Consider the following 15566-nt stretch of genomic DNA (forward strand, 5'->3'; position numbering starts at 1 on the left):
ACTAGGGAAAATGGATACCCTGTGAAATATAAAAACTTACCGGATTGGCACGGCGCTTTGCGCCGAGTCCGCGGTCCTCGGTGAGGGAAGGAGGTACCTCGGCACCCTTGAACAGCACCCTCCAGGCGTCCTCGTGCGTCATGTCATAGAGCTCTTGTAGCGTCTGGTGCTTGGCCGGGTCGAACTCCCACAAGTTGAATACCCGTTGTTGACACGGGAGAATCCGGCGGAAGAGCATGACCTGGACCATGTTGACGAGCTTTATTTTCTTGCTCATCATGTTCTTGATGCAGGTCTGGAGTCCGGTCAGCTCTACCGAGGAACCCCAGGACAGGCCCTTCTCTTTCCAGGAGGTGAGCCGTGTGCGGATTCCGGATCGGAATTCGGGGGCCGCCACCCAGTTGGTGTCATGCGGCTCGATGATGTGGAACCACCCCGATTGCCACCCCTTTATGGTCTCCACATAGGAGCCTTCAAGCCAGGTGACATTAGGCATCTTGCCCACCATGGTGCCTCCGCACTCCGTTTGTTGGCTGACCACCACCTTCGGTTTGACATTGAAGGTCTTCAGCCACAGGCCGAAATGGGGCTTGATGCGGAGGAAGGCCTCGCACACGACGATAAACGTCGAGATGTTGAGGATGAAATTGGGGGCCAAATCATGAAAATCCAGCCCGTAGTAGAACATGAGCCCGCGGACAAACGGGTGGAGAGGAAATCCCAATCCGCGGACAAAGTGGGTAAGAAAAACTACCCTCTCATGGGGTTTGGGCGTTGGGATGATCTGCCTTGCATCTGGCAGCCGGTGCGTGATATCCGCGGCCAGATATCCGGCTTCCCGTAACTTTATGATGTTCTCCTCCGTGACGGAGGAGACCATCCACTTGCCTCCTGCTCCGGACATGCTTGGAGTGGTTTGAGAAGAAAAACGCAAGCTTGGGCGCTAGAGCTCGAGTGTGCGGGAATGGGTAAGCGAGGAGGAAGAAGGCGTGGGTGAGAAGAGTGAATCCTTGTCTCTTTATAAGGGCGGAGGAGGCGATGCGCCTCCCCACTTGCCTGGTAAAATCGCTTATTCCCCAAGCGCCGTAATTGATGGCGCGGTTGGGTTACCCACGTCCGTATTGATGAGAATCCCGTAATAAGGGGAACACGATCTCTGCTTCGACAAGACGTGTCAAGAAAACCGCCTCGCGATATGTGCGGTGCTGGTTGAGAAAAACGGTTCGAATAATGACCAGGCCATGGCATGATGTCATGCTGTCAAAACGTGTCAGCGGGTTAGATTTGTGGAAGTATAATTCTCCTACAGTGGTACATGGAATTTGTTTTGCAGAGCCGGACACTATCCTTGTGTTCAAAATCTTCCGTGGAGTATTCGGAGGAGGAACCCGCCTTGCAATGCCGAAGACAATACTGCGCATCGGACTCATCATCATTGAAGTCTGGTTTAGGGGCTACTAAGGGAGTCCTGGATTAGGGGGTCTCCGGACAGCCGGACTATATCCTTTGGCCGGACTGTTGGACTATGAAGATACAAGATTGAAGACTTTGTCCCGTGTCCGGATGGGACTCTCGTTGGCGTGGAAGGCAAGCTAGGCAATACAGATATGTAGATCTCCTCCCTTGTAATCGACTTTGTGTAACCCTAGCCCCCTCCAGTGTCTATATAAACCGGAGGGTTTAGTCCGTAGGACAACATACAATCATACCATAGGCTAGCTTCTAGGGTTTAGCCTCTTTGATCTCGTGGTAGATCAACTCTTGTAATACTCATATCATCAAGAACAATCAAGCAAGACGTAGGGTATTACCTCCATCAAGAGGGCCCAAACCTGGGTAAACATTGTGTCCCCTGCCTCCTGTTACCATGCGCCTTAGACGCACAGTTCGGGACCCCCTACCCGAGATCCGCCGGTTTTGACACCGACAATCACCTTCTATAAATAAGCGCCAGAAACTGAGAAGAGCACAGCGGTCATGATTTATGCATTGTGTATAGCTAATGTTGGGTGCATCATGACTGGATCTTTTCTACCATGAATTACAATGTTTAGTCGCTGCTTGAACTTCAAAGGTGCTCTGCATTTATGTTTTGCGGTCTCAGAAAGGGCTAGCGAGATACCATTATTGTCATATTATATCATATTGTTTTAACAACGTGTTGCTGTTTGAGATATCTTATTATTGCTCGCTAGCTGATTATGTCATTGATATGAATCATTATAATCTTTAAGAGTTATTGTTGACATGGTTAGTTATAATGTTGGCTGAAAACCTGGGTGTTGTTTAAGCTTATTTATGCAACCAAGAGCAAAAGAGTTCGTAAAAGTTTTTCTTTCTCACTTTCAGTTTATCAACTGAATTGCTTGAGGACAATCAAAGGTTTAAGCTTGGGGAGTTGATACATCTCCAACGTATCTACTTTTTCTCACGCTTTTCCTCTTGTTTTGGACTCTAATTTGCATGATTTGAATGAAACTAACCCCTGACTGACGATGTTTTCAGCACAACTACCATGGTGTTGTTTTTATGCAGAAATAAAAGTTCTCAAAATGGAACGAAACTTTTTGAGGATTTTTTTATATCAATAATAAGAATTTCTAGAGACAAGACCCACAGGAGAGGGGGCCCTAGGTGGGCATAACCCACCAGGGCACGCCCCCCTCTCCTGGTGCGCCTAGGTGGGTTGTACCCACCTGGTGGCCCCGCTGATGACCCTCGGATACTATAAATTTACATTATTCCAGAAAAAAAATCAAGGAGAAAGAATTATCGCGATCCACGAGACGGAGCCGCCGCCAAGCCCTGTTCTTCCTCGGGAGGGCAGATCTGGAGTCCGTTTGGGGCTCCGGAGAGGGGGATCTTTGATCTTCGTCATCACCAACCTGTCTCCAGCACCAATTCCATGATGCTCCCCACCGGGAGTGAGTAATTCCTTTGTAGGCTTGCTGGCCGGTGAGGAGTTGGATGAGATTCATCATGTAATCGAGTTAGTTCTGTTAGGGCCTGATCCCTAGTATCCATTATGTTCTTAGATTGATGTTGCTATGACTTTGCCATGCTTAATGCTTGTCACTTTGGGCCTAGGTGCCATGATTTCAGATCTGAACCGTTTATGAATTCATCATTATATCCATGTTTTTGATCCAATCTTGCAAGTTATAGTCACCTACTACGGTTATGATCCGGCAACCTCGGAGCGACAACAACCAGGCCCACTCCCGGTGATGACCGTAGTTTGAGGAGTTCATGTATTCACTATGTGCTAATGCTTTGTTCCGGTTCTCTATTAAAAGGAGGCCTTAATATCCCTTAGTTTCCAATATGGACCCCACTGCCATGGGAGGGTAGGACAAAAGTTGTCATGCAGGTTCTTTTAATAAAGCACGTATGACTATTTACGGAATACATGCCTACATTATATCGATGAACTGGAGCTAGTGCCGTATCGCCCTAGGTTATAACTGTCTCATGATGAATATCATCCAACAAGTCACCGATCCAATGCCTACGAATTTATCCTTATTGGTTTTCCTGTGTTACTACTGCTATCATCAATGTTACACTTGCTACAAACTACTGCTATCACTATTACTGTTACCGTTGCTGCTGTCACTATTATCAAAACTATCAAACTACTTTGCTACTGATCTCTTTGTTGCAGATAATTAATCTCCCGGTGTAGTTGAATTGACTCAGCTGCTAATACCTTCAAATATTCTTTGGCTCCCCTTGTGTCGAATCTATAAATTTGGGTTGAATACTCTACCCTAAAAAACTGTTGCGATCCCCTATACTTGTGGGTTATCAACAGCTGATTGTCGTACCGTGAATCTACTGACTTGCGAGTGCATGAATGAATTTCAGAATGAATGAAGTGGTGATTTGGATACTTCCCAATGCATTATGCTACCGAAATTTCTCCTGAAAATCCGTCCGACTTGTCTAAATTCTTTCCTTGTTTGTAAGAAAACAAAAACACTCTGGGTCTTCACTGCAAGATGCTAGGGTCTTTTGCCTGCAAATTTATGTTGTTTGTGGGGCTGGACAGAGAAATATGTGTTTCCCCATTGTCGGATTTATAGCAAATCAAAAGGAAGAACCCAAATTCTATAATCTGGTGTCAGACTCAACATATTAGCTGCAGATTTCATCGTCGTCTGCAATAATCTCCTGCAAGGCAGGATCCCTTTCCCACATAATGAATGAAATGATTTGAGTTGATACATTCCCAAATGTATTAGCAAACATATTCTTCCATTGCATGTTTGCTACTTAGTGATTTAACCGCTCTTATATTTCTTTACAGAGGGAGTACTGCTCTATCTAGGCGAACTTTCACATTGGAACTACAAATTAAGATAATGATGATCCGGTCACAAATATACGGTTGTAAGAATTAATTCCTCACATTTGCAACTTGATTACGATTCGGTATAAAAACTGAAATTTAAACTCAGGCAAAAACATGGTAGAAACCCTTATCTTAAAGGTGCACATTCTCTCGTGGGTTCGATAACTCAGGGTCTCTCCTAGGGGAAAGAGGCCAGGAACATTTTCTGCTATCCGTTACCGGATCACCAAAGGGACTCATCTGGCAGCGAGCCCAACTGGCGAATAGCGGAAAACGCGACACGATTGTGGATCAAGAAGGGGTCATGAAATGTGGCGTGAGGCTTGGTTGGAGGCGTCCGTGATGGCCCAAGCAGAAAGAAGTACTAACACGGACCAAACTAAGTTGTAGGGATCCGGTGTCGCGGAACTGCCGGTGTCGCGGAACTTAGCCCCAATCGTAACCCAAGCCATTGCTGCTGGTCCTCAACCTGCAGTCCTACATGTAGTCATCACCGTCGTTGAGAAGTGCCCTCCTCCCATGCCATGCTCCATTTGTCCCACGAGTGCATTAGAAGGTTGATCTACCACGATTGCCCCCTCCCAAAGTCGAGCCACCTTTGTTGTTTCCCTCTAACAAATCTCGGGGTGATACCAATGCCAATTGTGTCGGCTCAAACCGTCGCTGGGGAAGGAAAGAGACACTAAAACTAGCTAGTTGCCAACTTTTTCTCTTTTGCGTCCTTAGTGATGGGTCCCAGTTTTTCAAAAAGAGGAGTACCCCAGCCTCTGCATCATATGGTGCACACATTCATTATACTAAACATGAACCAATTTCAAGTCAACGAGTACCAAACAACAAGAAATTGAGAATAGATGATATATTAAAAATGCACACATTCTAACAATTTCATATTGCCCATAGAATGACACAAACTCCACATGGATTTGGCCCTTAGGCTTATGATGAATACCACCCAACCAATTTCTAAACATATTTGGAATGCTCGTTGACGGCGGTAAATTGTAGGCAACATGAATCATGCAAACAAATCAAGATAGTAAACGGACAAGATAAAAATAAATGATGAATCGTCTCCTCCTGATTTAAAAATAACAATATTTTTTGCTACCATACCAATTACACTTAGCAAGATTATGTTTTGTAAGAACTACCTCCCTCTGCAAAAGCCACATGAAAACTTTGATCTTGCAAGAACATTTTATATTTTAGATATTTTTTCTATGAAAAATAGGTCCAGAATTCATAAGATCCTCATACATAAACTTCACGATGAAGACACCATCAGTAGTTAACCTCCACTGAAACTTATCTAGCATTTTAGTTAGATTGATTAATATCAACCTACAAATCAAATATATCCACTTAGTCCATTTGTTGTCAGCAAAACCCTGCAGAACTATATGTTCAAAGCCTGACATGGCTAGCCCAAGAACAATGATGTGCCACATCATGTGTATTTCTCTGTATATCGTTGTTGTATAAAAAGGAACTCAACAGCTGCTATGGAGCCCATCTCGCCTGGGCCAATGATAGCACAACTCGCGACCGGTGCAAATGCCGGTCGGTTCAACCTTGAGCTGGCCATTTGGTCCGTGCCAGCTAGGCTGGCCCGCTAGCACGGGACGACATGGGCTTGACACGGCACACCAAGGGTTGTGCATGGGCCATGAGGCTGTATGCGGGGCGGCACGACACAATCCATTGTATATATACGGCCTAAAAACTGCCCATTATGCCACATCCAAACAACACGTGGACCTACATGCTTGATGTTTCAACGGGTTGGCCCGATTAGCAAATGAGCCGTGCTCGGGCTTGAGAGCGCAACACGCATGCCGGCACGACACGACACATTTACTAATCGGGCCTCGATGGGTCATGCTGTGGCACAGGCCGGGCCGGCCCATTTGGCCATCTCTGGTTCAGCCAGGCATTTTCATGGTTTCATGACAGCTATGCTCTTGACACCTAAAAAAAAGACAGCCATGCCCTTTTGCATTTCGAAAACACTAACGCTTACACGTGTGGACGTTACCCAATTTGCCCACACGCCTGTATTATCGTTCACTGTCTTTTGCATGAATCTTGATACGAAAAGGTAGATTTGATGTGCCACGTAGGACGGGGGTGGTGTGTGGGCGTTGGAGAGTTTGCCCACACGCCCGCACCATACTGTTTGCCAGCTGCATTGTGTGGGCGAACTGCTTTTCGCCTACACAGCCACCAACTAGATCATGCGCGCCCACACGACACTATTACCTTGTGAATGGCAACTGCAATTACGCGAACGTGGCAACTCGGTATACACGCATGGCAACTGTGATTCTTTGCTACATGGCAACTGTAGTTACGTGAACGTGGCAACTCGGTACACACACATGGCAACTGTGATTCTTTGCTACACGGCAACTGCAGTTGCGCGTACGTGGCAACCAGATAAACACACATGACAACTGTGATTAACAATACATGGCAACTATAGTTGGACCACACGTGGCAACTAGGTAAACACACATGGCAACTAATGTTTTGACCATATGTGACAAGTAGTTAATCACACACGGCAACTACAGTTTGATTACACGCGGCAACTACCATAAATTAGACATGATAACTATAGTTAACCAAAACAGATAGAGTTGCCATGCTTTTACAACTATACTTGCCATCCCGGATAACTACATCTGCCAACCAGGATGGCAACTAAATCATCATCTCGCGGGTACCTAACGTAGCTGCGTCAAGACGTGTAGGTATTTTTGCTTTGTGCCACACGCATGGGGTGAAGATAAGTAGTATTTGTTGAGCGTGTGGCACGAAGTAGCCGCGCCCAAACGCGTAAACAATTCTAATGTCCACTCACACACTGCACGTGTGGGCTGCCTCCTACTCACACCACACACGGTGTGTGGACGTATATCATATATGCCACACGTGTGGCAGTTATCGGCGTCTTTGCATTTTGGAAGGACGCGACGACTCCGAGTCAACTCTTCTTCCCCGATAAGAATGCCATCTCGACCTGCTCCGCGATGCGCGTCTGCTGCTCGTAGAATACACACACACAACGCCAAGCAGTCAAGCAGCCAGCCCAAGGAGAGCGGCGACCGAGTCGGCAGCAATGGCGGACCTCGCGGTGGGCTTGGCCAAATCGGTGGTGGAGGGGGCGTTGACCAAGGCCCAGTCGGCCATCGAGGAGGACTCCAAGCTGCGGCAGAGCGCGCAGCGCGACCTCGTGTTCATCACTGGCGAGTTCCAGATGATGCAGTCCTTTCTGAAGCTCGCCGACGACGAGCGCACCAGGAACATCGTGGTCAGGACCTGGGTGCGGCAGATCCGGGAGCTCGCCTACGACGTGGAGGACTGCATCGAGTTCGTCCTCCACCTCGACAAGAAGTCCCAGTGGTGGCGCCGCCTGCTCCCGCCCTTCGTGTCGGCCGCCAGGCAGCCGCTCGACGAGGCCATCGCCGAGATACGGCAGCTCAAGATCCGGGTGGAGGACGTGAGCTCCAGGAACGCGCGCTACAGCCTCATCAGCGACTCCGGCTCCAAGCCCGTCGTCGTGCATCAGCAGCCGCCGTCGGCCGCCCGCGCCGCGATGGGCGCCACGGCGTTCCACATGCTCGTCGAGGCGACGGACATCACGAAGCGGCAGCATGGGGATCTCACCCAGCTCATCACCAAGAAAGACGGCGGCCTCCAGGTGGTCTCCGTGTGGGGGACGGGCGGCGACCTCGGGACGACGTCCATCATCAGGAAGGCCTACAGCGACCCGGAGAGCTGCCAGAACTTCGCCTGCCGCGCGTGGGTGAAGCTTGCGCATCCTTTCAATCCCCACGACTTCATCCGGGGATTGACGGCGCAGTTCTACGCAAACACTTGCCAAGAGTTACACGAAGAGGCACTCAGAGGCGTCCTGACGAGGTCGGAGGCCACCCAAGACGATTACCTCAAGGAGTTCGTGCGGCAAGTCAATGATGTGAGGTATCTCATCGTCTTGGAAGACCTGTCCACCATGGCTGAGTGGGATGCTATCAGGACTTTTCTTCCTGACAAGAAGAATGGCAGCTGGATCATCGTGTCCACGCAGCAGTTTGAAATTGCAAGCTTGTGCGTGGGTCATTCGTACCAAGTATTGGAGCTGAAGCAGTTCTCTGCTGACCACTCGGTTTATGCCTTCAGAGAGGTAAAGCCTAGAACATCGTCAACTACATTCAGCAAAATTACTGCCTTCAATTCTATTTTCGACATTAATTAGCAGGATTGCAAATGCACTCATTCTATCATTATCTTATCATGCGAGAAGCTTCTTTAAAATCTATCGACATGGATAACTTTTTGGGCAACAAATCTGCTGCTACCATCCTGAGGTCACAAATTGTGTGCATCAGGGCTTCTTTCCAAGTTTGATTGCTGCAATTCTAGGATAACACAAGTAAAAGAGAATGAATCTGTACTTGATTATACTTATTTAAAGTGTGTAATATATTTAGAGTTTATCATCTAAACATGTATTATTTGTCATAGAATTGACCACTAAGTTGTTTGTGGCGCAAGTTGATACTTGTAGACTTTGTTCATTATCAGGTTCCAGCTGAGAAGGAAAATGAACTTTATTAGTAATCAAATACATTTGAAATGATCAATTCAACTTCAATTGATATGAGAGCCTCAACTTGCAACCCATGAGCATTCACCTCTTCTAACTTACAAATTAAATGAATTTTTCAGTTGGAGGCATCAACTTTCCAAACAAAGGTTTTTGATTTATTCTGCAAGGCCTACCCGGGCTCATCAATTTGAATTTGTTCTCTTATTTTCAGGGATCTCAAGGTGATAGAGAGAAAGCAGAGGAGAGACCAGCAGAGCAAGGAGTGAGCTCTGAAAATATACTCACCTGTAAAAATAGTGCAGCCACCGAATGGATGCAAGAGTACCCGATCATTGGACGTGAGTCAGAAATGAATGAGCTTCGTCAACATACAACATTTGCACGTTTTCACTCTTTTCAAGTTATATCTGTTTGGGGAATAGCTGGTGTTGGGAAATCAGCTCTCGTAAGAAACTTGTTCTGTGATAGAATTCTTGCCAATGGCCTATTTGTTAAGTATGGTTGGGTGGATGTATCTCATCCATTCAATTTAAGGGACTTCTCTCGGAGCTTACTTTTGGGTTTTCATTCTGAATCACTTCAAGCCAATGAGACTATTAACCGTGGAACGATCAGATTCGAAAACCCCATTCAAGAGTGTCGTGATCTTCTGGAACACCATCATTGCCTTGTTGTTATTGATGATCTGCAGTCCAAGAAAGAATGGGACTTGATAAAAGCTGCCTTATTGCCTAGATCCTCTAAAAAAAGTGTTATCATTGCCATTACGTCAGAAGCAAGCATTGCCACATGTTGCGCGGACAAGGAAGAGCTCATATTTAATGTCAAAGGTCTTCAAGCTGATGCAGCGTCTAGTCTCTTCCACCAAGAGGTATGTTCATTCACAAGAAACTTTTCTCTGTTTTAGCTTCTCCTGACTGATTTTGTGCATTCCTGTTTTTACAACTGTTAGTGCTCGTGCATTAGTTTGCTTTGTAACTGTTTAAGGAGATAATAAAACACATTAGACTAGGTTTTTTCTTTTTGCCAACATTTTGAAAATTCATATATGCCATAAGAATTGGTCTCGGATTGTGTTTGAAATTGGCAGTGTTCTAAATCTATTGTATAAAAGACGCTAGGATGCCTCTTGTAGCAAACAAATAGCGGTACTTTTTCTTGCTCCCCTGGCATTTTTTCATTAATTATTTACGCATTGTGAACGAGTAATTTCATTTTTAGTTCCTATTATTAGAGCTCATGCATGTACTTACTATGTTTGCGTCCACTACTAACTGTATATTTTGCAACTGAAACATCATCAAATGCAATTTGTCTTTACCATACTAAGAATGGTCAGTTCTTGATTAATTTAACAATAGGTACAAAGGAAGAACCCAGACTCCTCTCTGAAGGATCTCAGAGAAGAAGAAGCAGCTAAACTACATGAACTTATTCTCAAGTGTGGCGGGCTTCCACAAGTAATAGTTGAAATAGCTGGCATATTGGCAAAGAAGACTGTCACACTAATGGATACGGTAGGTTCTACCAATGACAGGTTCATGCACACATTGGAGAACAATCCAGAGTACGACAGTCTACAGGGCCTATTCAGTTGGATGTATTCCTACTTCCGCAGTTGCCCAGATTCCCTTAAGCCATGCATCTTCTACATGTCACTTTTCCCCCGAGATCAGAGCCCCCGGCGGAGACGTGTTGTGAGGAGGTGGGTCGCGGAGGGCTACTCCAGGGACAGCGAAGACAATTCTGCAGAGCAAAATGGGGAGAAGTTCTTCTCCAATCTCCTTGACCTGAGTATTATCCAGCATCCACCTCAGTTAGTCACCGCTACTTCAGGAGATAGAAGGATGATCTCGTGCCGCGTCAATGGTTTCATCCGGGAGTACATCGTCTCGCGGCGGATGGAAGAGAACCTTGTCTTTGAGCTGGAGGGTTGTTGTGAGATAACCACACAACGCACGGGACGTCACCTTATCATAAGGGAGAGCTGGGACAGAGACAAGATTGTGTTCGAGAGCATGGACTTCTCCAAGCTACGGTCACTGACGGTGTTTGGGAAGTGGAGACAATTTTTCGTCTCTGAAAGCATGAAGCTGCTCCGGGTGCTCGACCTGGAGGATTCATTGGATGTACAGGATGCCGATCTCGAGAAGATGCTAAAGCTGCTGCGTCGTCTCAAGTTCCTCTCGCTGCGAGGATGCCGTGAGATTCACCATTTGCCAAGTTCAGTAGGTGATCTGAGGCAGCTCCAGACTCTGGATATCAGACACACATTGATTGTGAACCTACCAGGGAACATCAAAAAGCTACAGAAGCTGCAGTACATCCGTGCCGGCACCTCTATCCAGGCACAGGAATCATCAACACCATGTCTTTCAGTACCAAAGTTCTGCGGACGTCACCGCCAATTTGGTGTTGTGGTTCCTAGAGGGATTAACAAACTGACAACGTTGCACACATTCGGTGTTGTCAACATTGGTGCATCAGGCGGGAAAGCCATCCTTAAAGAGCTCAAAGATCTGACTCAATTGCGCAAGCTCGGAGTGTCTGGCATCAACAGGAGAAACAGCAAGAAGTTCTCCTCTGCAATCTCACGCCATGTCCATTTGGAATCCTTGTCGGTGCAGCTGGACAAGGGCAGTCAAAGTTGTTTGTCTGGCATCGTCCTGCCTTTGAAGACGCTGCAGAGTTTTAAACTGCATGGGCCTGTGGAGAAGTTGCCAGTTTTGAAGATCGACGAGCTTAGCATGCTGATAAAGTTGGATTTGGAGATGACCATATTGACAGAGGATGACATAAAGCTCATTGGGAGTCTATCCAAACTATTCACTCTCCGTATCAAGCTGCTCCAAGATAGTAAGGTCCATTTTTGTGTTAAAGAGGCTGGACTTGAGGTGCCAACTTACCAAATGGTCAAGGTCCTAGACATCGGTTTCAACTCAAACTTCGAAGTTACTTTTGGGACAAACACAATGAGAAGTCTTGAGCTGATAAAGGCTCACTGCTGCAATGGTTCTTCAGTGAAGTTCTCCGGCCTGAATAACGTAACTGAACTCAAGGTACTCTTGCTGAAGGGTTGCTGTGACAACGCACTGAAGGAAGAGCTGGAGAGCCAACTTGCCCAGCATCCAAACGAACCAGTTTTGGAGCAGGAGGAATAGCCACGTTTATCCTGATGGATACTGACTGATTGCTGATTGGTCATTGTCATTGTCCTTGTTCATTTCTGTTTGTCCCCCCACCCCACGCCTACTACGCGATCCTGTTGTTTCAGTGGGAATACAGATGTGTAACTGTCCTGCGCGTAAGAAAGAATCATGCCAATGAACGCTGGAACTTTGTCATCATTTGTTTTAAATTTCCTTTTTCATTTTCTTTCTTCTTTTAGAGCAATACCATTGTAATGTTTCAAAAACTCTTTCTCTCTTATTACTGAATCGACGCACAATTCTCATGCGCGTTCCGAAAAAAAGAGTAATACGGTTGTACATAATATTTGTTTGGTCCTTGTATTTATTTTAGTTGATGTTTTGTTTATTGAGAAGAAAAGAGAAACCGACTGATTCGGATAAAATTCAGACATCCAGTGGTCTGACTAATAGAGGTTTAGTAATTTCAGTTTGTTTGTTTGTTTTTTTTTTTTTTTTTTTTTTTTTTTTTTGCTTTAGATCGTGAAGAGAAGCAAAAAGAAACATGCCTCATTTACCTTCTAGTAGTAATAAAGGATGTAACTGGAGATGTTGACGGGGGAGGACAGGATCGGCGGAAATCCTGGAATCGCCCCGATGGACCAAGTGGGAGAGGAGACAGATCTCAGATCTTGTTCTTCTTCGCTGGGTCCTATGTCCCCAAACAACAATCTGTGTGTGCTCCCTCGTTGTTGGCTCATGCCGGCGAGACCACATCGGAGCCTTTGGGGTTTCCGAGTGGGCTGGTCTGAGCCGAGGGCGGCACAAACAGCAGTTTTTCTTCTTCTGGCGCCTTGATTTTGTTCTTCCAATGAATTTTCTTTTCTCGTATTTCTTATGCACCGGATGAGGGCTGGCTTATTAGAGCATCTCCAGCTGCGTCCCCGACAGGCCCTCCAGGACGATCTTTTTCACGCCGGCGCCGAACCCCCCCCCCCCCCAACAATTGCGCCCCCAAGATGCTGAAATCCGCCGGCTCGGTCCGTTTTTGTGCCCGGCGATCCCAGGCCCAACCCAGCGCACTGGGGGGGGGGGGGCTTGGGTGCTCCGGCGGAAGGGAAAACCGCGTCTGGGCCACCATTGTCAGGCAAAAACACATCGCTAGGTAGGCCATTCCCTCGCCGGAAAAGAGAGAGAGCCTCGCCGCGGCATACATCCCGTTCCTGGGCGAGCTTTCTTGCGCTCCGGCCGCGCAGGGCGGGATACCGGCGCTGCACGCCTACCACGGTCGCCCGTGAAACGCCTAGCTTGGCGATGGACTCGGACGCCGAGGAGGCGCTCGCAGCGCTGCTGGAGGAGGAAGCCGATGCCGACGCCCAAGACGAAGAGCATCTCATGGTCGTCGCCGCCTGGCCAGCCTTCTCGCGAGCAATGCAAAGCCGCGGCGAGGTGGCTCGGCGCCGGGCCGGCTGAAGGCAAAGCAGAGGCATCGACTGGAAGGCTACTGCTTGCTCTACCCCGACTACTTCGCCGACGCTCCACTGCACGGTGACAAAGTATTTCGGTGTTGTTATTGGATGAGCCGAAAGCTGTTCCTCAGGATTGTGAATTACATCCGGGAGTTCGACAGCTACTTCAAGGGCGAGAAGGATTGCACCGGCACACTTGGATTCACCTCACTCCAGAAGTGCACGACAGCTATGAGGATGCTTGCATATGGAGCTCCTGGTGATTCACTGGAAGACTATGGGCGCATGGCTGAGTCTACGACCATTGAGTGTTTCTACAAGTTCTGCAGGACAGTGGTGGCAGTGTTTGAACCGCAATACTTGCGATCACCCAATGCTGAAGACACGGCTCGAATCCTAGCACAGAATGCGGTAAGAGGATTTCCTAGGATGCTTGGAAGCATCGACTGCATGCATTGGAAATGGAAAAACTGTCCATTTGCTTGGCAGGGGATGTAGAAAGGCGCCAAAGGCGGTTGTAGTGTGGTACTTGAGGCAGTGGCCACACACGACCTCTGGATTTGGCACTCCTTCTTTGGTATGCCAGGAACTCACAATGACATCAACGTACTGCAGTGCTCCCCTGTCTTTGCCAAGTTTGTTGAAGGTCTTTCTCCTCCTATGAACTTCGAGGTCAATGGGCGGCACTACAATAAGGGATACTACCTAGGAGATGGCATCTATCAGAGATGGTCCACATTTGTGAATACTATCTCAAACCCTGTGCTAGAAGGTAAGAACTCCCACTTTGCGAAGGTTTAGGGGGCTTGCAGGAAGGATGTCGAGCACATTTGGTGTGCTTCAATCTCGATTTACTGTTGTCCGGTACCCCGCTCAGACCTGGTCAAAAGATCAAATGTGCGAGATCATGACTTGTTGTGTCATCTTGCACAACATGATCATTGAGAGCAAGCAGAAAGAGTCAGTGTTTGACACTGAACCATATTACAGGCAGGGTCCTCTTGCCCAAGTTGATCACCACCTACCGACAAACTGGACGGCCTTCCTCAATATGCATCAGGAGATCCGAGGCTCACTGGTGAATCAACAACTACAACAAGATCTGGTGAGCACCTATGGAGGCTAAAGGGCAACGCCTAGCTCGACGTGTGATTAAATATGAGTTTTTTATTTGTTGAACTATATAATTTGTATTGAACTATTTGATTTCTATTGATTTTCTGTGATGAACTATGTGATATAAAATAGCTCCTGTTGAATTTACGCCAAAGCACAGCGAATATGGGCCGAAATTGGTCAATTTGTGCCGATAGCGGGCCAATTTGCACCGAAAGCCGGCTAAAAAGTGGGCAAATTTGCGTCAAAAGTGGGCCGAAATCGGTGCCTGGGGCAGCGGCTGGAAACCCGATCGCCCCACGCCGATTTTAGCACCGGTTAGCCCCCAGGCGGCGATATTTCAAGCCCCCTGGAGGGTGAACGAGAGATGCTAGACTCACCAGCTGTTTACGAGGGGTTTAACGGAGTGGTCAAAAGTGATTGGCTGAGATTTGGGTTAATGAGGTGGGTCCACCACTGAAATCAGGGGGGGCAATTAGTGGAGGGCACGCAAGGGGAGTTCGTAAGAGTCCGTTGTTTCTCTTCGTGCGTGTAGTATTATCGGGGGCAAACGGCCGGAGATTCTCTTAGAGCATCTCTAGCAGACCCCATATAATGCCAACCCGCAAAACGCGTTTGCAGTTCGCAGAAAAACGACTTTGCGGGCCGACACGGGCGAGGGCAGAGTCAGACCCCGCAAATGGACCCTGAAAAAAGGATATTCGTAGTAGATGCTCTTTTACGGGTCGGCTGCACGGGGTCTGTTCGGGTGCCGCCGCTTGGACCCGCAAACTGAAACCCCCAAATTGAGCGAATTTGACAGCAATTTCGATAAATTTGACAACAATTTTGTCCCGCAAGCTCGATGTCTTGTGTTCCCTCTTGATCTTCTCCTTTGTCTTCTT

At 47.4% G+C, this 15566-nt stretch overlaps 1 protein-coding gene across 1 annotated transcript; it reads left to right on the plus strand.

Annotated features, from left to right (window-relative positions):
• Positions 1 to 7346: 7346 nt before the first annotated feature.
• Positions 7347 to 12410, plus strand: LOC123086725 (disease resistance protein Pik-2). The gene is made up of 3 exons (XM_044508500.1): positions 7347 to 8543; positions 9181 to 9840; positions 10331 to 12410. Exons 1-3 carry the CDS (start codon positions 7479 to 7481, stop codon positions 12128 to 12130), a joined length of 3525 nt encoding a protein of 1174 aa, XP_044364435.1. The 5' UTR covers positions 7347 to 7478; the 3' UTR covers positions 12131 to 12410.
• The last annotated feature ends 3156 nt before the right edge of the window (positions 12411 to 15566 follow it).

The sequence above is a fragment of the Triticum aestivum genome, chromosome 4A, assembly GCF_018294505.1.
Source record: "Triticum aestivum cultivar Chinese Spring chromosome 4A, IWGSC CS RefSeq v2.1, whole genome shotgun sequence".
NCBI lineage: Eukaryota > Viridiplantae > Streptophyta > Magnoliopsida > Poales > Poaceae > Triticum > Triticum aestivum.